This window comes from Rhinolophus ferrumequinum, chromosome 17 (genome assembly GCF_004115265.2).
Source record: "Rhinolophus ferrumequinum isolate MPI-CBG mRhiFer1 chromosome 17, mRhiFer1_v1.p, whole genome shotgun sequence".
NCBI lineage: Eukaryota > Metazoa > Chordata > Mammalia > Chiroptera > Rhinolophidae > Rhinolophus > Rhinolophus ferrumequinum.
The window spans coordinates 48,369,621-48,392,224 of NC_046300.1; the positions used below are offsets into that span (position 1 = coordinate 48,369,621).

A 22,604-nucleotide genomic window follows, 5' to 3' on the forward strand; every position below is an offset into this window, starting at 1 on the left:
GTGACCAACCAACACCCTCCAAATGCTGGGGCCACTTGGGCATCCTCTTTATTGGTGTTTCCCAGGTTCTGGTGTAGAGTCCCTGGGCTGAGGGGCCAGGGCTGTGGGGGAGGGGTGGCAGTCCCAGCGGTGACAGGTAAGCGGGTGAGTTCAGGCATAAAAAAGTTCTTGGGAAAGACTCCTGCGTCGGTGTTTGCTGTGGCGAGGGGAGCGGCGTGTACTTCTCAGCCAAAGACACTCTTGGCGGGATCGGCTTTGGGCTTGTCAAACACGGTCTCAGTGCCAGTCCGGGTCCGGCTGAACACAGACGGGGCGGTGGTGCCAGCTTGCTCTGCGGAGAGGATGGGGAGGAGGTGTGCTCAGGGGCTCAGCCCGGCTTCCCAAGGAGGGAAGGCCCGTTTTGTGTGGAGCAATCCCGAGCCCGGGAGCTCTGGACTCTTAGAAAGGACCCATGGGACCCCCCCATGCAGCACCCCCTCCTACTGACACACATGTGCACCGCCCACCCCCATCACCCCCAAAATACTCACCACACTCCCGCATGACCTGGTACGTCTTGGACTTGATCTCCTGGTTCTTGCTCAGGTTCCCTCGGGCCCCCTTCAAATCCTCCTCCTTCACAGGGGGGCGCTTCTTCTTGATGGGGGCTTCCTGAGCGCCAGCCTTGGAGAGCCCAGACTCTCATCTTACAACCTGAGGCCTGGAGGCCGAGACCCCTCTTTCTTGCTCCCTGAACTCAAGCCAATTCAAGGCCCATTCCCCTTCCAGCAAGCCTTCCCAACTATGCTCCATCTGCCCGCCTTCCCCCAGCCCCCCACTTTGAGTTTCCCTGCCTTCTCCACAGGTTGGGAGCTCTGCGGCTGTGGCTGCTGTAGCCTCACACCATCTGCCTGCCTGGCCAAGCTCAGGCCTGGGCACAATGGACAGAGGGGAAAGGGAATGGCTTTGAAGCTGAAATCCAAGGCTTTTGGTGAATTCCAAGACCTGCTCACTAGGTGGCAGGGGTTCCCTTTAAGGATTGCCACTGTCCCCCCAAATTGCCAGTATTTGCCTTGTGCGTTTTGGGGTGGGACTGGGATAGAGGAATCAAATCGCCCATGAAGTCAGTCTAAAGTCAGCATCCACCATGGAGCAGGCAGCAAAGACAACCGTCTGCTTAGCAGGCTGGTCTGTCCGTGCCCCCCGGGCTGGAATACCCAGACTCAGTGTCTACTCACCCCTCGATCCCAGTTGCCCTTGAGTCTGAGGCCTCCCCTTCCCTCAACCCTGGGGGCAGGCACAAGGACTCCTGGTCCATGAAGCAACACACTACACCTCTGTACAGACACCTGGGCATCGAGTTGTACACCCCCAGATTCAGCCTCACGTGTGTACATACACACACACCCACAAACATGCACAACTCCACACACCAAGTCATGCAGCTTCCTCACACACAAAGGCACACACAGAGATCTGGAAGGACCACACATATTTTCCTATCCCTTCTAACCATGGCATACCACCAAAGTAGCTAAACAGGGATTCTCTCAGGATAAGCTGGGCCAGGATCTCTCCTACCTGAGCCCCAGCCTCCCAGGGGCTACAGAGCTTCCTGTGTTTATGCCTAGAACTCAGCGCAAGACACAGCTGCCGGGGATGAGTGGCCAGCTCCCCACCCTCCCAGCCCCCACACCCACTGCACCGAGCTGCCTGTGCTGGGCCCTCCTACCTGGGACATGGTGGGTGCTGTGCGAGGGCTGCTCCGAAGGCTTCTCTGGCAGGCAGTAAGTAGCTGTGGGAGAGATATGAGCAGTGCCGAGCCCTCTGGAACTTATATAGTTTGCCTGGCCTGGGAAGTCACTCCCCCTGCTCCGACAGGCTCCGCGATGATTCAGGACCACACAGCCACTGGCTTCAGAGTTTATTCTCAGAGATGAGAGGGGCGCGCTGAGCACGACTGCCCGGGAGGCTGAAGCCTGGTGACAGCAGACAGCTGGGGAGACCCTGTACCCTCGGGAACAGCTGCTCTGTTTTCCAGCGGGAGGTGCTGGGACTGGCAGCGACGTTTTGTGTGTATGAATGTAGGTCCTGGCCTGTGTGGCAGCAGGAGCTGTCCGTAGGCAACAGTCCATCCCAGTGTGGGGTGTCCCTGAGGAGGGGAGGGCTTGAGCCGGGCGGGACCTCTTTGAGCTTGTTTTCTTCCTCTCTACGCCTTCCCTGGATTCCAGAGGAGAGACTCTCCCTCCCTGCACGGCAGCTGGCTGGATGCTTCCTGCGTCTGCCTCTCAGGAGCTCTGCTCACTGAGCGCTCCCTGGGCCCTCTCAGCGGACTCAGCACAGGTGGACTCGGCCAGGGGAGCCTGGGGAACTCTGCACCTGTGGTCTTGTTCACGGCCCCCATCCTTTGTCCAGCTTCCAGGCATGTTTAGCAAAGGGACGAAAAAGGCGGGGTAAAGCACCCAGGAAGGACCAGGAGGAAATCATGCTTTGTGGTAAGGGTGAGCTGAGCGCAGGAAATGCACTGAGCCTCTGAGTGAGATGAGGTTCGAAGGGCGCCTGGCCTGAGGACATTTAGACTGAGGAAAGAGGGTAGGCGAGAGTGAAGTCCATTCCGGGTATTGAGTTGCGAGAGACAGACAGGCCCAAGGGCTCCCCTGAAGGTGACTTCGTTCTCTTCTGCTGGCTCCTAATACCCCCATCCTTGAAGAGAAGACCCCGGGGCACGTGGCAGGACTCTAAGCCTGGGCTGGGGGTGGGGAGTGGACATGGATTGGAGGCCAGGGCTTCCCCACTGGGTCAGACACACCCAAGCTCCGTGTCAGTGTGTGATGGAGATGATTTTTATGCCTGAAGGCCCCAGGCAGATGGAACCTAACTGGGCACTGACATTTGTTTATCCCGAATGCCACTCCACTGCTGTCATACCTCAGCCCCACCCAACCCCCCCCGCCTGGTCCTGACCCCAGGAGGCCAGTGCGAGGACTGCCAGGCTCCATCTGAGACAAGTGCTGACATGAGGGATGCCTTCCGACAGCCATGGGCATAAACCCAGGGCTCCGAATAGGGGCCAGAGGCACGGAGGGCAGGCCCGGCCTGAGAGCCCAGCTCCCTGGGTGAGCGCTTCGGCACTGCCCCCACAGCCAGCTCTGCCCAGGGAGGCACGTGCCTTCCAGTACTGTGGCCTCAGGGGCAAGGATGCGTATATTCGGTCATCACAGCACCACTGCATCTCCCAGCACCACTCGCTCCTCAGGGGAGGTAGAGAAGCTTTTACTCACATGAGCAGGGAAGTGGAAATGGCAAGAGTATGTTTGGTATTTTTCCTCAGCAAATTTTGGTTCCTGCGTCTACTATGCGGCGATCTAAGGTTCATTCTCACTGTTTCCTAGGGAGAAACTTTCAACCCACTGGGGAAATTTTCTTGACCCCCACTAAGCTGTTTCTTCAATTCCAGAGAATACACAGCCAACAACCACAGAGTGATGGTTTCTTTTTTAAAAAAACCGTAATAAGATGTCAAACTTTATTGTAAACCATTTTACAATGTAAGTACATCGTCTTCCCTTTCATTTCAAGAATGTGTTTCTGTGAAGTGTAACGCCACCCATTAAACACCGCCCCTAGGCAGACAGTGGAAACAGGCCATGGTTTGCTCACACAGGTCTGACTTCCAACAAACTTCATGAAAAAAGAAATCAAATTAAACCAACTCACCCACCCACCCAGGAGCTCGAGGAGCTGACAACAGTTGGACCAGAAGTCCCTCACCGAGAGCAAAGCCCTTCAGAGCTACCAGTTTCACAGGGTAAAACAGAGAGCTCTCCCCTCCTAGTTGGAAGTCTGTGAAACTTCTAGAGCCAGCCCTGCACCCACAGGTACGTGCTCTGGCCCATGGGAAGCGCCCAGTGCCACCTATGTTGGCTGGGCTGCAAAAAGGCCAGTGAATTGCAGTCTTCAGGGCAGAGTGGGCTGCCAACCAGATGCTGCCCCTTCAGACTGCCGGGGGGAAGACACAGCTTGGATTTCCCTTCAGAGGCATGACAGGTCAACATTAACCCAGGACTTCTTGCTGCCAGGAAGGGGCACACGTTAAAGCTGGAGGCAGGAGGCCACCAGTGTGCCCAAGGGCTAATTGATGGACCACAGACCCTCATCTCGTAGGTCTTCGGGCTGAGTGGACCGAGAAGTCACTGCTACCCGGGATCTCACCAGCATCCTTCCTTGCTATTGTCAATATCCCACTGACAGCAAAAGGCAGGAAGGGCCACAGCGATCTCTTCCATTCAGATATGACAGTTATACCTCCTCGGGTTATTTCCATTAGTTACAAGAAACTTGTTCATGACCTTGACTTACAAGTTTTCATCACGAGTGGCTTGGCCAAGGTTCAGATTTATACAAATGAGATGGACAGTGCATAAGATCCGTCGGTGTCCCATGGTTTCTCAAGCACAGTGATACTTGCCATATAGCTGAGTGAAGAGCTGCACCTTGTAAGGCACCTTGGAGCAGGTGGTGAGGGGATTCGCCTGGGGAGGGAGGACAGCTCGGGAGCAAGCCCTGACACAGCTCTCTGCGTCCATTCTCTCGGAACAGTGTTCCACAGAAAAGCCCCCGTGACGGCAGGAGGCGCTCCCCGCGAATACAAAGCATGCGCACATGTGTGAGTGCGTGTGCACAGGATGATGGGGAGGCCAAACGCGTGAGGCTACCCTGTCCAGGCCCACACAGCGCAAGGCTCTCTACGCTCAGATACCATCTCCTAGTTAGCCAGCTACACAGCTGTAGCTCAGACACTGAAGCCCTTACTAAAAATCAGGACACAGGGAGAAACCACCACTTCCTCGCTACCTCTGTCCTCCAAATGCACTGCCCAGTAGGGGCCGGGACGAGCCTCGAGATGAGCAGATCATCTAAGATCTATGTAACCCAGTATCCATCTGTCACAGACTGTGGCTCCTCCACTCCCTGTCCCCAGTGTGGAAACATCAGGAGCTCACGAGTGAAAGTGAAGCTCTGATTCTGAGCTCAGGAAGGTACAGGAAACAGCTGTGGGCACAGGTTGTTCAAATCAAACTGAAACAGGAGGGAAAATTAAGGAGAGTCAGCGATGCCACGAGGGGGTGATGTCTAACAGAATGACGTCAGTCCTGGTCTTCCCAAATGCTGGTTCTCTAGTGGGGAGACACCACTAACACAGCTAAGAGGTGACGGGGGTGGGAGTGGAGGGAAGGGCAGGAAATGAGAGCAGAAGGGATGTGGGCATGGAGATAAGACTCCAATCTCACACAGGCATCGCCCATAGATGCCCACACTGGCAGAACTACCTCTTACTGTAGTTATAGGTCCTGGCTCCTCTCAGCTCTCTGGCTTCTGGACTCCTAGAGAAGATGGGCTGAGAAGGCCTCCCCAAGGCTTGTCTCCCATGTCCCAGGGGGTTGTGTGAGGCAGAGGACAGCCTCAGGATGCCTGGTTCAAGTTTGGCTTACATACCACAATTCAGACCCAATCTGCTTAAGTGAAACACGTTTTTCTGTAAGACTGAAAAGAAGGTTCTGGGTGGTGTGGCCTCCCTTGCACCCGTCTCACTCACTTCCAGCTCACACCTTAGCAGTGTGGTATTCTGTTCCTAACGTTTTATGGCTGCTTCTGGCTATGACAAAACCCCGGGCTGCCCCCCTGGCTGCTGCCACTGCAGGGCAAGTACCCAGGTCAACCCATTCCAGTGCGAGTCAGCAGATTCCCAAAGCCATAGTGGCCTGTGCCCAGACTGCGTGGGCGCCACTCCCCAAGGAGGGGACACCGCTTAGAAACACCTCATCCTGCCTGTGGATACAGAGAGCGAGCTCTCTCACCTTGACCCGTCTCACCCCAGGCACCCCACAGTCCATGAAAAACAGGATCATTTTGTCAGGCAGGCATTCTCCAGACTCTTGTGCAAAATAAGTGGATGAGATAACAGGCCTGGGGCAGCCTGACCTGGAGCTGGGTCCAGAGGCTGGTTCTGAAGGCTGCACCAATGGGAGAGGCAGGAGGCTGAGACGACATTTGAAACCTCAAAAATGGAGGCTGTGCAGAGAGGCAGGGAACAAACAGGAGCTCACAGGCCTCACAGTCTCCATTTCTTGGGACACAAAGACCTCTTAGCCTCCCTTCTTGGTTGCATGCAACTAAAACCACTAACCTGCCAGCAGTAATGCCAGGAGCTGGTGGGCCCTAGGCCTGCACTCGGGCCCGGGATCCATGTTTGGACTAGCTGCCTGCTCAGGCCTGACCTTTATAGAACCACTGGGTTTGTGGATTTCACATAAAGGCCCATCTCTCTTCCTACTGGGTTCACTAGCTACTCTTACCATTCCAAATAAAAAACTCCTGACTTTTTCCTCCCACCAGTTCACATCCCACGAAAGGCAAATAAACCCATTTCTTTGGGGATTAAAAAGAGTTTTTAAATACAACAGTATGAAAATATAACTTAAAAATATAAAAGTCAACGGCATACGGAAGACTTAAAAATCTATGTTTTGCCCATTAGTCCCATAGGAAATTAACACATACTCAAAAAACATTAACACTGTGACAGCTCATAAAACTGGCTTTAGAAATCAATAGTTATAAAAGCCATTTTGAGTAAGAAAGCATTGCAGTTCCAACTTCGTCAATGAGTGACTTTTAGCCCCAAACATGTTATGTCTTCACTCTCCAAGCTTTGGGGAAAGGCTCTACCCACAGTTTGGGTGTGCAAGAGTGCTTCCTCAATGCCACCCAGCCAGACACAGGGTAGGGCTTCTGGGCCCCTCACAACGCCATGGGGACAACAAGAAACTAACAAACGCCTTGCTTGCATATTTGGTCAGTGTTTGTAGTGCAACTGAGTGGGGACCTCCAACTGCCACGGCTCCCTCGGCGCTGGCTCGTCCTGCCTCTCTCGAGTCCCAGTAGTCTGGGAGTGGACAGAGACAGCAAGAGGATGGAGGTAGAAGAGGAGGGGCAGAGAGAGGAGGGAGGGAATGATGGGGCAGAGCAGCCGTCTGCTGACGCAGCAGCAGGCTGGGCCCACACCTGACCCCGGCACGGGAATGTCACACAGGCAGCCCGAATCGGTGCTTCTTCTTCTTCACAGGCTTCAGGGGGGTCAGTCTGTGGAGGTCCTCCTCCACGTCGGACTCCTCCATCTCGTCATCAGCCGAGATCAGGATCTGAGACAGTGGAGAGGCGTGGCCGTGAGTCAGCACCAGCGGTGCCAGCCCCGCCAGGAGGCCTGAGCTCTCCTCTTCCCTTAGAAGTGCGATGGGGAAGCCCCCTTCACAGGATGACACAAGCTGCTCCACCCCAGACCCTATCCATGGGCTCCTGAAACCAGCGCTGAGTCAACATGCCCTCCCCTCTGCGAATGCCCCCACTTCTCCACCCAACCTCGAGCTGGGACCGAACCCCAGTTAGAGCAGACTCTGCAGGGACCTGCGGCCTAAGGTCATCCTGGCCAAAAAGACCAATCTTAACAAATGGAGTGCCAGGCTCTTGAAACTGCCTCAAATATAGCAAACTGAAAAGTCCCTTTCAAAAGGAAAAGAAAACATCTGTAGGGCACACACAATGCAGAGGGATTTCTGAGTTTTGAACCAACTTTGTAACTTCTGAAGACAAAGGGGAGTCCCTTGCTTTTGTGAGCCCCTGGAACGACTTGGCCATGCAGCCAGGGCACCTGGGGCATCCACACTCATTCGCTGCCCACCTGCTTGGCTCCTCAGACCTCTGAGAACCAGGGCAGGACTGGACAGCCCCGGTCCGGATGGAGAGGCTCAAAAGGCATCCGTGCAGGGGAAACTCATTCTCCTCCGATCAGGGCAGCCTCACCACCACTCCCTGGACCACTCCCTTGCAGGGCTTCTTGCCTCCAATCTTGGCTCCCTGATCAAACACTCTCTCTGGCTCTCTACCACTTGTATAAACACGTCCCAGTTCCTCAGCCTAGATCACACAGCACTTTGCTCATCTAATTCCGACTTTTGCTTCTAGCTTATTTCTTATCATCCCATCCTGTCCTCTGGAAGACGTGCTGATCTGGCCATAATGAATTTCACAGGATTACCCAAACGCCGAACCACGTGACCACGATTGCCCATGACTGGCTGCTTGTGCCTGTAACGCTGTTTGTCATCCACCTAATGTTCACCGAGCTCTCACAACACAACAGGCCGGTGCCAGATTCCAGGGCTCACCCTCTATCCTGCCATCTCCTCAGCTTTCAAACCACCCTCCAGGACGCCCCAGAAGTTAGAGCCTGTGCCAGCGTCCTTGCAGGCTTCTATTAACGCCTCAATCTCAGAACTTAGAGCAGACTGTCACGAGGAGCTTCAGGCATTCGCCTGCACCTCACCCACAAGTCTGAAGGCCTCTTGGGGAAGACACTCAGCCGTTTCTGTAGCCCCTGAGCAGCGCAGGTCTCGGCACACCGCGGGGGCTGAACAAGGGCTCTCAGAAGGTGACCCGCCTCACCTGCAGCACGCAGAGGTGTGACGTGAGTGCTGCCGGCTGCCCGGGACATACAATCTGGCCTCCATACCCACTTATGACCAGCAATCTCCCTCAAGTCCAAACCTTTAACTTAGGAAACTTGAAAGTAAGAGAATAGGTTTCCCCTGATGGTCTGGTTACCCCTCCACTGCAGAAGTTCCCAGCTGGTTCAGCCAACACTTCCCTTGCTTAGTAGTAGTGAGCAGGGATTCAAACACCTTAATGCTTAAAGGTCAACGGTCAGGCCCATGAAAGTCCTTGCCAGCTTCCCTGGAACAAGGCAGCTCCTTCCTTTCCTGTATTTCTCCACTGGTGGAGGGAATGTGGAGGGAAGCCACCCCCCACAGGTAATGTACCTGCCTGTCCTGGAAAGGCCCACGGGACAGCAGACATGGATCCCGGCTAGATGGGACCCGCCAGCCTCTTCCCCCTCCCTCGGGCTGGTGTGAGACACGATACCAGGGACACCCTCAGGTTAGCAGCACGAGGACTCGGCCCTACCTCAGACTCGGACTCCTCATGGGACGCGGCCCTTCGGTAGCGGACCTTGCTCCCATTCCTCGGGTCCTGGTTGGCTCCCCTTTCTTCCAGTTTAGCTTTCGTCCTTCCTTTTCTCATGAGGAAATTGTCTACTACCCAAAACATCAAAGACTGTGGGGAGGAAAAGTACAGATTACTCTGGGATGAGCCATCTGTGAAAGCAAAGCCCAGCAGCCCCTACCCCCAGCCTTCCCACTCCATTCCAGACGACATCCTGAACCAGGGAAAGAAAGTCCTCATTCAGTCCCCCTGCTATCTCTCAGCTTAAAAAGAGATCCTAGTCTCTATTTCTTTTGATTTCTTATCAGAAAAAATCATGCCCTATTTACCCCAAGGGTTTTGTGGCGGAACCGATAGGGACAGCCTGCCTTGGGCCTTGCCCCAGCTGTTGGCAGAGTGGGGCCTGGAACCAAGGTCTCCAGGCCCCTGGTCTGGCTCCATCCTGGGCTGAGCAGTCGGCCAGCACACTCTGCCACGTCTATCAGCCCCAGGTTCCTCTATTGTTTCTTCTTGTATTTCCTAACTTTTAGACAGGGTGCTTGTGAGTTTGTCTTGGAGCTGCACAGTCAGGAATAGATGGCGGGGGGTGAATTCCTAATAATGCTGATCTAGAAGATGCTGTTACACAACGGGTGGGACTCCTTGGCAGGAGGTCTCCTGGGAGAAAGGGCAAGACAAAGTTCCCAGGACGCTCCATCTTTCTCAGAGGCCCTAGAGCAGGGATCTGCCTGGTGAGGAAGCAATCCTGCCATTTCCAAGTCTGGGGTGGCGATGGGAGGGGGTGAATGCTCACACAGAGGAACCTGGGGGCTATAAGGTGTTTTCTCTGTCAGACTCAGAACTCTGAACAGGAACACCGGAAAGCAAGGAGCAAATGGGTAAAAACGCAACACGGCACTGACATTGACAAAGAAGGGGACGATCAGCATGACGATGGCGAGTTTCAGGTCTGGGTTTTCAATGGGATTCAATAGGGCCACCTGCAAAGAGAAGCAGACTCAGTGAGGTGGGGGAAGAGCACAGAGAGACTGCTTGGGGTGGGGAGAGGGGCGCGGCGGCGGGGAAAACCGCCATGAGGCCCGGAGACAGGGGTTTGGCTCAGACACGCACCCAGAGCCCTGAGAACAGCACCTCACACCCAGGGATGTAGTCCCAGGTCTGACGGCTAACGAGGGACCCCCTTAAAGACCACTTGGAGCTGTTAGTGATTTAGCAGCTTTCCCTGTGGTGTGGACTTGGGGAGTGAGGTTGGTGGATGCTCGTTGCAGATACCAGCAACGAGGCACCAAGCCACTTTCTAACAGAAATCCTGCACCTCAGCTATCTCCTGAAGGACAACAGCTCTGAAAAGCCCTGGCTTATTTTCTTAAAAAATAAAACTCAGCCACAAAAGCAACGAATGGCCAAGCTATTTATTTCCAAAGGCTCTCTGGCTGACTTAATGTGGGCATGTGGAGGAAATGGGCAGTGCAGGCTTATCTGAACAGTCCTGGGGGCAGAGGGCAAGGGCCAAGGGAACCCATGTGTGACCAGCTGCTGCCTGGGGCACCTGAAGGCTCAGTTAAATCACTGGCCAAGAGAGGTGCGTTAATACCATGTTTCCCTGCAAATAAGACCGGGTCTTATGTTAATTGTTGCTCCAAAAGACGCATTAGGGCTTCTGTTCAGGGGATGTCCTCCTGAAAAACCATGCTAGGGCTTATTTTCTGGTTAGGTCTTATTATCGGGGAAACACAATAAGACATTTGCAAATGTACAGAACACCTGCCTTACATTTACAGTGGTGAGGCCTGAAGACTAACGTCAGACAGTAAGCAACACGAGGGCAGGGGCTGTATGTTCATTGGCTTTATATATTTCATTGGTTTAATCTAGAGCAGACGTTTGTGTAACTGACGTGGATGGATGCTGCGTAAAAAAAATGACCAGTCACTGCTTTTGACAGGTAGCCAATAACTGCCATATCAGACCAAATCCAGGGTGTATTCATGGGGTTTAGAAAAAAAAGAAACAACAGATTTGGTTTTCTAATAAAGTTGAGGCAGGAAGGTGGTAAGGGGAGGAAGTACTGTCTTGCTTAGCATCTCAAGGAGCTGCTAAAGAACAGACAAGAGACAAACCTTTTTCCACTGAAGTATTAGGAGGACGATGAAGACAACAGTTTTTTCAAAAATCATGATCACTATGTACAGAGCACACTGCCCGACCCAGGCTCCGCACTGCAGAGGGTCTCCTGCAGGGAGAGGGGAGAGGGAGAGTCACATGCAGCCCAGGACAGGGGCGGCAGCCGCGGAGGCCCTGCCCCACTCCCCACAGCTCCCGGAGCCCTCACACCCCCACCCCACACCCCTGGCTCTAGAGCCACTTAATGAGCCCCCAGGGCACCAAGAATCGCCTCAGCCCAACATACAAATGTGGGTGATTGAAACAAAATCAGAGAATTCCTAATTTGGAGATATCACAGTAGCTTTTCCTTCAAGAGAGTCTCAGATATAATTAAAAAAGCACTAAAGTTAGTAAGGACCCATTGCTGGAGGTTAGAAGAGCTAGTGCTTTTCGTCCGCTGGCAGCAGAAGCTGTGTGAAGCAAGGCTGCTATTATTATCCACTGTTGATTTTTCCATTGACTGGTGCTATCTACCCTCTCCTCCCCCCATGGGCGGGCCAAGGCTTTTGAATTATGGAGGCAGCAAACAACCCCCTTGTTCATCTTCCCCTCCTATCCCCACTACCCCAGTGTTCCTGCTGCCCTTAGTCCTGAAAGCAGAAATCTGACTCTGGAGGAATTCACAGTCTGTCTGGATGGGGCACCCCAAAATACCTTGGGCTGGGGACAGGAAGAAAAGAGAAGCCCTCAAGGCAAGGAGTGATGGGCTGTGCCTCAGGGCGGTGACAAAGGTTCATCTGCAATCCCATGAGTCACTACGCTTGAGAAATGGAGGAACCCAATAGTTAACGCTGTGGGACACTCAGGCTGTCAAGTGTCTCGAGAATGTTTCAAAAGGGACCTGGGGAAGGGTGGAGGCTCAGCCCTTCCAGGGGACAAAATACATCCTCAGTGACAGGCAGGACCCATGCACGAGCCTCTGGGGAGCCATACATGCCTCCCCAATTGGAGACCCAGGAGAGCGGGGCGGGGGTGGGGTGGGGGGAGAGGGACCAGGGGCCTGCTCCGGAAGCTGTGCCAGGGCTGCCTGACCACAGCTGGCCAGAAGAGGGTCTGGAGAGTTACATTTCAGGCGAGGCAAAGGCCCCAAGCCAGGCTGAGAAGAGAATGTGGCCCAGAGAGAAATCTCCAGCTTTGATTCTACAGTTTTTGAAGCAATCTCTGTCTGGGCACCGGTGCCCGAGGCCCCCAGCCCTGCCCGAGCCTGCCAACTGTACACAATGGAAGCGCAGTGAATACCTTCATGCAGCTGTAATGGACACAACACCAGGCCATTCCCTTTTCTGGAAAACCTCAGGAGAAGCACGCAGAAAGACATCACTGCCTCTCCTGAGGTCATCCTATCTACTTTCACTTCTGGGATAAAACACATTTGAGCCAAAAAGCCATTTCAGAAGCACAATCTCTCCTAGTTAGAGTTTCAATGGAGTTTTGTAATCCTTTCAGTAAACTACCTGACCTTACTGGGAAAAATTCTCAAAAACAACAGATCAAAGTATTTGTTTAAAACCGTTCAGTAAGACTGGGGACAGTCAGAAAGCACTAGTGGGAAACATCTCTGAATTGGGACGAGTGTGTTTAAAAGTCAACAGAAAAAGTGGCAACACTTATTTAAATACTGTTCATAGTGTGTTTACTCCATGTGCTCTTAGGTTTTAAGTGATGTCAAAAGAGGAAAATGTTTTCCTCCCATCTGCCTCTTGCCCCTCACACTGCTGAGTTTCAGAGCCAAAACTTAGCTGCAGCTGCCTCTTTTTTCATTTAGATGCTTTAATAAGTTAAAAAATATGGTGAAAAAAGAAAAGAATCGTATATAAGACCATCTCACACATCATCTCCTCCTGCGTATCCAGAGCACATGTAGCAACAGTCAGAGTGAGCACACGTGTTGGTTTTTCTGATTTGTTCCATTTGAGAGTCTTTCTAACGTTCCCCTGGTCTCCTCTTTCAAAGACAGACAAACCAGGCATCCTTGCTGTGTCCTGCTTTTTACCACACTGGACTCCATCAGGTATGTGGGTGTTTTGTTTTGTTGAAGTATGTCCTTCAACAACAGGATAAATCACAGGAATTTATCTATGTCTAGAGAGGCTTCCGGAAGGGACCATTAGGACAGGGACGGGCAGCAAAGCCCACAAACCACTGGTGCCCATGGGACACAGACCTTGTTTTCAGGGCTTCTTCATGGCAGAAGGGCAGCTTGGTCATCAAACTGCAGATACCATGTGTCACCTGGATCCTGTCTTGCCCCTCAGGGCTGTGTGGCATTCCCCAAGTCCCATGTTCTTGTTAGCAAGTTCACCTTTTCTTCTAGAGACCATGGAAGCACCTAGCAAACAAGTCCCTCTTCTTCATTTACCTGAGAAGGGAGCTATGGAGCCTACACGGAATTATTACCTCACGTGGACGGGCCAGTTTACAGGTGTGGTAGGTAGAACACTGGCCCCACAGAGATAGCCACGTCCTAATCCCCAGAACCTGTAAATATGTTAGGTAACATGGCACAGGGGAATTAGGCTGCAAATGGAATTAAGGGTGCTAGTCAGCTGCCTCTAAGACAGGGAGCGTGTCCTGGAGTATCCAAGGCAAGGCCCAATGTCATCATAAGGGCACTTCGAAGTGGGAGGAGTGGCGGAAAGTCAGGACGATATGAGGTGAGCGGAACTCAACCTGCTGTTGCTGGCTCTGAAGATGGAGGGCCACAAGCCAAGGAATGCGGGCAGCCTCTAGAAGCTGGAAAAGGCCAGGAAATAGATTCTGCTCTTAGAGACTCCAGAAGGAACCGGTCCTGCTGACACCTGAATTTTAGTCCAAGAGACCCATGTTGGATTTCTGAGCTACAGAACTGTAAGACAATATAGTCTGTGCTGTTTTAAGCCCCTAATTTTGTGGTAATTTGTTACGGCATCAATAGAAAACAGTAGAAATTGACAGAAATAGAAATTGGGTAACTGAGGACATACACGATCTTTCTTTCTCAGCCTGGGGTGAGAAGACTTGAGATGGTCCTTGGTAAAGGGCAGCTGCACTTGGAGACACCCTAGTTTGAAGACTCAGTTCCCAAAGGCAGTGCTGACCCAAGGGCAGAGGCCAACTAGGTAGAGGAGGGCGGCATGGAAGCAAGAGGTTCAAACAACCTGCCTTCTTCCTTTCAATCTACTCAGGGATGCAGAGAAAACATGCCAGGAGCAGGAGTATCAGGACCAGACCTCATCTCCATTCCCATGTCACTGAGTGGCTATGGGTGGATCTCCACCCATATGGGAAACTGGCTATGGGTGGATCTCCCGTGGCACTGACCAGTTACAGGTGAGAGCCCTGCCTTCTAGAAGGGACTTTAACAGCAAAGAAGTAGTCATAAGCACTGCTCTTAGAGGTGATGTGAGGATTAGGTACCCAGTGTGGCAGCACAAACCCCCGACCCCACCCTAGCTGTGTACTGGCTACGTGGGCTGCCGGCATCACTTAACCCAGCCTCTGATACCCTTAACCCTGGGTCCTAAATCCCGCGGGTGGAACAAGGCCTGAAGAAGGCACCTGACCAACAGTCCTGCTGAGACACATCCAGCCTATCCTATAAATGAGGACAGTGCTGCTTTGGTCCATGTGCGCTGTGGTCCATTTCCATCCTCCAAGCTGAGGAGTTTTACTTGGAGCTTCTCAGAAGCCTTCCTTGGAGCCACGGGAGCACATGCTGTGTGTCAGCCACTATCTTAACTTAGTGACTCATTGGGCATCAAGTAACGGGGCTAAGAAAAGCCCTCCCCTGAGCTCATCTCCCCTCAGTGGAGACAAACAATTACTAAGATTTCTAGAAATACCCCAGGCACTCACAGCCAGCTCCACGAATCGGCTCCCTTTGTAAATGTCAGTCCCTTGTGAGTCTTCAGTCATATAGGAGTGAGCAGCTCTCTGACCCAGGAAAGGAGAGTGGGGATCCAGAATGCCACCTGTATTCCCTCCCTCTGGACGCGTCTGACCCTTTCATGGCAAAGGTCCCCACTGAGAACAGGAGCTCCTACCTCCTGATTGCAGGGCCAGCTGGGAAGGTGGGAGAGTGCTCTGTTACCCCTTAAGCCTGGGTCCTAAATTCCGGAGGTAGAGCAAGGCCTGAGGAAGGCACCTCTCACCAGCAGCCTGTTAAGATCACACCCAGCCGTTTCTGAGGGGAGTCAGAGTAAAAGGCACTGCTCTGTGCTCAGAACCAGCATGGAAGCGGCTTCCTACCAACTGCATCCCGTGGGTCTGATGAGATGCGATGGGGCTCAATGCCAGGCCGGCGTCCGTGGGCCACTTGTTTTAAGCTGTGTCTCTGTGAGTGAGGACGGATCTGGTGTCCTTGGTGACTGTATGTGCCAGATGCTGGGCAGCTGGGCCAGCCCATAGTCAGGGGATGGAGGCAACTTGGTCCCAGTGGGGACACACCCTCCAGTCCTGACCTTGCGAGCCCCAGTGGTGGAAAAGCCCAGTGACAGGGCAAGCACAGACATGCAGCAGAAAGAGGAGCAGCTCCCTACTGAGCACCTCCCAAAGCAAGAGCCGCCCCCATCTCTCTAATGAGGTGCGCAAGTGCTGTGAGCTAGGAGGGCAGCTTGGCAGAGGGTCTTATGGCTCTGTAGGTGGGGCCACCAGTGCCCTCTAGTGGAAGAGGCAAACGTTGTACCCCTTCTGCATCTAGGGTGTCTCCTGGATGCTGCCACCAAAGAGGGAGCCTAAGCAGGGAAGTGCACCCGCATGCCACAGACATGGGGCGCTCCAACACTGGCAAGAGGAGGCTGCTCAGGCCCCAGAACCAGCCTCTCCACCACACGAGAGCCAGCCACCAGCTCCTCTCCAAATCCCCTGGCTGGAGCAGAGCCCCACTGGGCGGCCCCCTTCACGCCCGGTCCGTGTCCGCGGTGTTACCATATTCGCCAAAGCGCAGCGCCTCCCACTGCTGCCACTCCACCAGGACGCTGACCGCACGCACGCCCGCATAGATGAGCAGCATGCCCACAGTGGCGTCCAGGAGGAAGTTGATGAGGTACCTGTGCGGGGAGGGAACAGTGGCACCGTCAGGAAGCAGCACCGGGGAGCAAGAGCCCGGCCCTGTGGCTTCCCGGGGCCAAGGTCAAGGCTGATGACGCAGCACTTTGGCCTTGTTCCGGGCGGGGGGTGTGAAGGGGGGAGCAGGCAGGGAGCCTTCAATGTGCCTGTGCAAGAGGCTGAGGGCTCACTTCTGGGAGCCCCAGTGAGCCTCCCTGTGCAGTGTGTGGACCCTTCAGGCGTGGAACAGCTTGAGGGAGGCGTGGAAGAGCGACAAAGGCTTGAAAGACCACAGGTGTTCCTGCCAAACGCACACTGGACGGAGTGTCTGGAAGCAGCCAAGGAAGTCAACAGGAAAACAGAACTTATTGATTAAAACAAATCTGCTCAATGACTGTTTCCTCCCTGACAGTCCGGCCCCACCAACGCCCCGAGTCAGTGCCACTGCACAGAGCAGCTCAGGAAATGGCCTCGGGGGTTTTTTAGACCAAAGAGGGCAGCGCCACGTGGCCCTTGCTCATCCCCGTGCTTCCAAACCTGCCATGGAGATGAGTGCAAGGAAATACTTCTAAAGAGGAAGCTTTACTTCCCATGGAAAAGGCAGCATGATGGAAGAAGGAAGGAGGCAGGACAGAGGAGCGTGTCCCCCTTGACCACGTGTTCTTGTCAAGTCTGACATACAACTTTTCCCTCGCCAAGCGACGGTCCCTTGCCCACTGGCCTTCCCTCAAGGACCTGTATCCAGACGTCTTGCTGGGTACCTCTAGAGAGGCCCTGGCTCTCTAGACAGCAGGAAACACACAGACAGGTTCTAGGCCGCTGGGATGCCACAGGCCTCGGAAACCCCCAGAGAAGCTCCAGGTACCACAGACCAACTGCAATGCTTCCGAGTTACTGAGGCTTGAGTCCTTTAAAGATGACTCAGCCACCACCACAAGGCCTGGATGACATTCACAGCCCTCTGAGATCAGAGAGTACACACACTGCTCTGTGCTCAGGACCCTGCCGGCGCCCTGAAGAGGTGAGAAATCCAGAGGGAGCGGCAGCATTTTCTCCCGCCTGCCCTTCCGCTTTAACATCACAAGGGGTCACTCTCAGACCAGACATAGAAGGAATAGCGACTACTTCCACGGCAATTTCTTCAAACTCACACACAGCTGCGCTCTGGCCCTACGCTATGCCGCTCTCAGATGCTTACATCTAACTGGTTTCAAGTGGTTCTCACACGTGAGACCCCTCCTGAAAGTAACGAGAACACCTGATACACATACAGGCACACTTCGTCTTACTGTGCTTCACTTTACTGCGCTTCATAGATGTTGCATTTTTTTTTTTTACAAATTGAAGGCAAGACCCTCTACCAGCAAAAAGATTACCACTCACTTTACTGTGTACTTGCTTTATTGCGGTGGTCTGGAACTGAACCCACAGTATCTCTGAGGTACGCCTGAACATACATTAGTTCATTCATTCCCTCACCAAAGATACTTGCGTCTACAGTGTGCCAGGTCTTGGGGACAGGCAGAAAGCACGATACTCTGAACCCAGCACAGGTGAGAGCGGCAGACAGCACAGTTTTATGTGGGCCGCAGAGCCAGACTGGCTGGGTTCAAATCCTAGCTCCATCACTCTTGAGCTGTGTGAACTTGATTCACTCTCTGCCTTAGTTCCCCAACTGTAAAACGAAGATAATCGAAGTGTCGATATTGCAGGGCTGTTATGAGGATCAAATGAGTCAATGTATGTAAACAGTACCTACCACACTGTAAATGCCACACCAACGCGCTCTTACAATCACAGCCCCTCAGTCACGGAGCCCTGGGTGTCACAAAAGCTTAACTCCCATCCAAGCAGCATCCTCAGCACAGGGGACCCCTGCGGCCACAGGAGGCAGCTCGTCCCTGTTTGTTTCTCCTCTCTCTGAGCTGAAACTGTCCAGGTTTGTAGACTCCCAAGATACCCCAGGTCTAGCCCAACCCTACCCCATCTGTAAAAAGTCACAGGGTGAAGCCTGGACTAAATCCCAGTACAGCACCTGCCCTTCCACAAGTTTCCCAAGTTTTAACGACAATCTCCTCTAACTGAACTATTAACATCTTCATTGATAAATGCCCTATGGTTCCCCGTGGCGCTTATACTCATCATCTCAGGACACCCTCACGGTGACCCAGGGATCTGGCAGGAGACACAGGACAGATGAGGAAACTGAGGCTCAGGAAAGTCTCACCACATCCCACAGTCCGGCCTCTCAGCCAAGTGCTCTCTTCACCACCCCAAGCTCCATCTGGGACTTTTCTCCTCCAGGCTGAGCACCTGACATTGGTTACACTTCTCCGTCTTGGCTGTGATGCAGTCTGTCAATGTCCCCCTTTAAAGTTGTATCATCTTTTTGCTGATGGTCAAGGGAGACACCATAAGGGACAGTGATATGGCCACAGCTGCACCAGGAGTTAGGTTTCCTTGCCCCAGTGCCTCTGGCGTACGTGGCTGGCTCTCAAGACGATCTCAGCCAACGACAGCAAGATGATTACCAGAGGAGCCATGCGTTTGCTGCTAGGCTCAAGCATTACGACGACAAAGCCCTTCCCTGACTGTTTTCCCTAGGGAGGACCACCTTCCCAGTCCCGTGCTTTGAGATTACACCCAAACAGATCACAACCTATCCAGGCCTTAAGGAAAGACCCTGGGAAGGAACACTTCACAACTTCCTTCTAGAAATCTGGGCCTGACTAAATCTCAAAACTGCACACTGTCACCAAAAAAGAGAAGCTGAAATAATCTTCCAGTCCAAATGATCTTAAATACACAAGGAACATCTTGGTAAGGGAGTCACCAGCCCTCCAGGCAGAGGGCAGCATGACAAAGGCACAGAGGCAGGAGACAGCAGGTAGGGATGGGAGCCACGAGGAGTAGCCCAGTATGGCTGGAGCACCAAGTCAGAGCCCGGAAGGTAGGAAATGGAGCCAGCACTAGGCAGGTGAGCCCGCTTTTCCATTCCAACTGCTAATGAGGCACCAGGCCGGGCTGTCTATACAAGGAGCACAGCGTATCATGGCCCAACTGGGATTTCAGGCAGATGGCTCTGGGATGTGCGGAAAGCACACCGCACTGTCAAGGACAAACAACCCATGGGCTTCAGGTCAAAGAGGTCAACGAAGGTTAACAACGGTTTTAGTCCTGAGTGGCTGACACCACAGAGAAGCCCCGTGTGTCCTGTTCCAGCACAGAGACGCCCCTTTGAGGAACTGGGCTACCCTGCCAGGGGCTGCCTGGAAACTGGGAGACTCGGGGTACTAGGAAGCCAAGAAACAGAACTCGGATTGATTGGCAGGAAGCCAGCGCACAATGTCACCAGGCAAAGCCCTAACATTCAACTAACAGGTGTGTGTCTGAGCTCACAGGCAGCATGCACAGGATGACCTCTCAGAGGTCACAGAGGGCACAGGCGAGCCGCCCTCTCCCCAAGCTAGAGGGAACATGACTGGCTGCAGAAAGCAAGGCCAGCCGGCATTGTAAGTGGAGGGGCGGGTAATGTTTGTGCTCAAACACAGGCCACTTACAGTGAACAAGGGTCCTCTTCGGTGAGATCTGCTAGGTAGACATTTGCGAAGTGGATGAAGAGCATTCCGATGGCTTGTTTGGAAGTGTCTAAAAACCTGTACAAAACAGGATCAGCACTTGTTATCACTCCGACAAGACGGTAATATCCAATCGGGGGAAAATGCTAAGGCTGAAGTAGGAGAAAAGCCACTGGGAGACCCCAACTTCTAATTACGAGTCACCTCTTCCTGGGGCATCAGCACTAACTCAGGGTTGGTGCTTCAGCTGCCTTTCAAAACCTTCAATAACAGTGCATGGAAATTCCTAAAAGGCCCCTGACGAATAACACATATTTAAATACGTTAAACACATAATTAAAATAGGTGTTTTTACTTTTACAGTTTTTGTTACTTCAAAATGAAATGCTCGATCACAACTTTGTGATGAAGTCCAAGTTGTCTCCTTTGTTCCGGAGCTCCCACTCAGCCTCACTCAGGGAGCGAAATGACGTGCGAGTAGCGAGACTTGCACAAAGCTAGTCCTGCAGGTGAAACCCTCAACAACTTTCCACTGCTGCCATTTCAACACTGGGCTAGACCAGGGCTAGGCAACCTTTTCTGTAAAGGGTCGGAGAGTAAATATTTTAGGCTTTGTGGGCCATTGTCCTCCATAGCAATTACGTACTCTGCCACTGTAGCCTCAAAGCAGCCATCGGCTCTACTGTTCCTGTAACACTTTATCTACGAAAACAGACAGTGGGCCAGATTGGGCCTGCGGGCTACAGTGTGCCAACCCCTGGGCTACATGAGGAGAATTTCAAAAAAGAAAACAACAAAGTTGTTAAGTCTTTGGGACACCCTGTGTTGTCTCTCCCCCCTAGTCCACAGGGCAGGAGCAAGGTGGAGATGACGTGGGGCCTTTAGTTTCTTCTCTGCCACAAACACTGGGAGACCACTGTGGTTTGTGGTTGGGGAACCTTTGAACTGAGGCCATCTCTCTCAGCCCCCCAGGCTGGGCATCCAGAATGGGCTGGGCCACTGAACGGGGGTGATAAAGGGGCACACAGAAGTGCACAGGACATCAGCCATGGGATCTCAGGACTAGAACAGACCTTAGAGATGATCCAGACCAACCCTGCGACCGAGGCTTGAAAATCAGTTCCTAAAATTATGGCAAAGTAGGAGTCACCAAAGGGCTGTGTGTGTAAACACAGCACCCCAACTCTCCTCTGTAGGTACCCCCAGCCCAAGCTGGATACTCAAATTTGAGAAACCAATTGGGGGGAAATGAAAATAATTATCAACATCCAGAACTAAGGCATTGAAGATCAATCAAGTATGTACTGAACCTTTTATAGGGGCCTTTACCACACTGATTTATCAGAAGTTTTCTCTGAAGGAGAAAAATGCCTCTTTTGTTAGGATAGGTGGCAGCCTAAGGCAGCCCCCAAAAAGATGAGTTTCTTGTGGACATCATGCTGTCCTGAAGAGTGGGCTGTCTCCTTCCAAGTGATTGAGTTTTCTAAGTTTTGTCTGTCGAAGCTATGTCTGAAGCTTTACTACCATTTTTTATGAACGAAAAACTGCCACCACAGGGTCATCCTAGAACCAAGAAAAACCAGTTTTGGGGAGAGGAACATTTACATGGTACATATGACAAATCTCCAAATTTAGATTATTTTTTGCTGATGCATACAGACTATAGAATCCAAGGATTTAACATAATCTAACAACAGAGAGACAGAACTGAAGGAGCCTGCGGCACAGATTGATATCTGTATTATCTTCCCTCCTCTAAAATGGGATAGCAGAGGGTGACAGAATCACGGTCGGGCTCACCAGTTTCCTGAGGAATAGGAGTGCTTTCATTACCCACCGTTCCGAGACTAACTCAATTGAGGGAGTCCAACACTTTGTTATGCGGAATTGCTCACATTCCGTCCCTCCATGCCCCACCCCCCCAAAAAAACCCTGAAAATGGTCAAAAACATTCTAGGCATGAGTGAATATTTAAATACCTACCATATCCTCCATGGACGTCTTTCATGCTTTGGTTCTCTGAAGCGTTTGACTGAAAGAAAAGACAGCCATTCAGTAGCTTTCCACAGCAATAACAAAGCAAAATGCATACAACAAGTTGGGTTATCAGTACACTCGGTGTTTATCATGCCAAATTAAGGTACTTGATCTTTTCATATGTGACAATGTACGGTGAGCCGTGAAGGTCACAGAGGCCCGGTATTGCTACCAACCTGGACACCAGGAAGAATGACTCCTCACACTGCAGTAAACTATACTTTCTTCTTCTTTGTGACAAGGCTCTCTCAGACATGGAATGAAAACCACAAAGTGGAATGTAGCTACTTCTAACTTCAGGATATGATGCTCTACCCAATGACAAATCTATCCACCACCCATACACCCAAAGGTTCACTGAGGGCCTGCTCCTACCCAGGCACTGAAGTGACAAAGGCAGCAGTCAGTCAGGAAGGCACACATAGAGCCATGTGTGCGGCAAGTACTGGAGAAGAGGGAAGTCTGAGGCGGAGTGAAGGTTCGAGGGAAGGATGACCGGCCCTGCCTGCTTGGAGGAAGGGTGCTAGTCAGCAGGGGCTTCAGCAGTGAGAGGTGGCCAAGCCATGTCCTGAAGGCTGGGTAGGCGTCTAGCCAATGGGTAAGGGAGGGGAGAGAGGTATATTCTGGACAGAGCACAGACCATGAACTCACAGGCACAGGGACATAATAAGAGTGTGTTTGGCATAATTTGATTTGGATTTGATGCAGCAGGTAACAAGCAGACAAACTGAGCAGGCGCGACATGAGGGAGGGTCTCGA

The 22,604-nt window shown here is 52.5% G+C and overlaps 2 protein-coding genes across 2 annotated transcripts in view; both read right to left on the minus strand.

The window, feature by feature from the left end:
- Window positions 1–23: 23 nt before the first annotated feature.
- On the minus strand, window positions 24–2,071 carry MUSTN1 (musculoskeletal, embryonic nuclear protein 1). Its single transcript, XM_033131828.1, has 3 exons — window positions 1,712–2,071; window positions 531–663; window positions 24–331 (listed from the first exon to the last, which is right to left on the minus strand). The coding sequence occupies exons 1-3, from the start codon at window positions 1,718–1,720 to the stop codon at window positions 225–227; spliced, it is 249 nt and encodes an 82-aa protein (XP_032987719.1). The 5' UTR covers window positions 1,721–2,071; the 3' UTR covers window positions 24–224.
- A 4,751-nt stretch (window positions 2,072–6,822) lies between these two features.
- STIMATE (STIM activating enhancer) overlaps window positions 6,823–22,604 on the minus strand; it is a 47,250-nt gene continuing 31,468 nt past the window's right edge. Inside the window, exons 2-8 of the mRNA XM_033131826.1 lie at window positions 21,792–21,840; window positions 19,791–19,886; window positions 16,111–16,232; window positions 11,160–11,272; window positions 9,942–10,019; window positions 9,001–9,150; window positions 6,823–7,181 (exon numbers count right to left, since the gene is read on the minus strand). Of these exons, the coding sequence (XP_032987717.1) occupies window positions 7,065–7,181; window positions 9,001–9,150; window positions 9,942–10,019; window positions 11,160–11,272; window positions 16,111–16,232; window positions 19,791–19,886; window positions 21,792–21,840 (725 nt within the window). The 3' untranslated portion in view covers window positions 6,823–7,064. The remainder of the gene's footprint in view (window positions 7,182–9,000; window positions 9,151–9,941; window positions 10,020–11,159; window positions 11,273–16,110; window positions 16,233–19,790; window positions 19,887–21,791; window positions 21,841–22,604) is intronic.

Bases quoted from the DNA above. Each gene is read 5' to 3' on its own strand.
- MUSTN1 (XM_033131828.1), bottom strand. The intron at 332-530 runs GTGAGTATTTTG...TCCTCTCCGCAG, and splicing joins CCAGGTCATGCGGGAGTGTG to AGCAAGCTGGCACCACCGCC.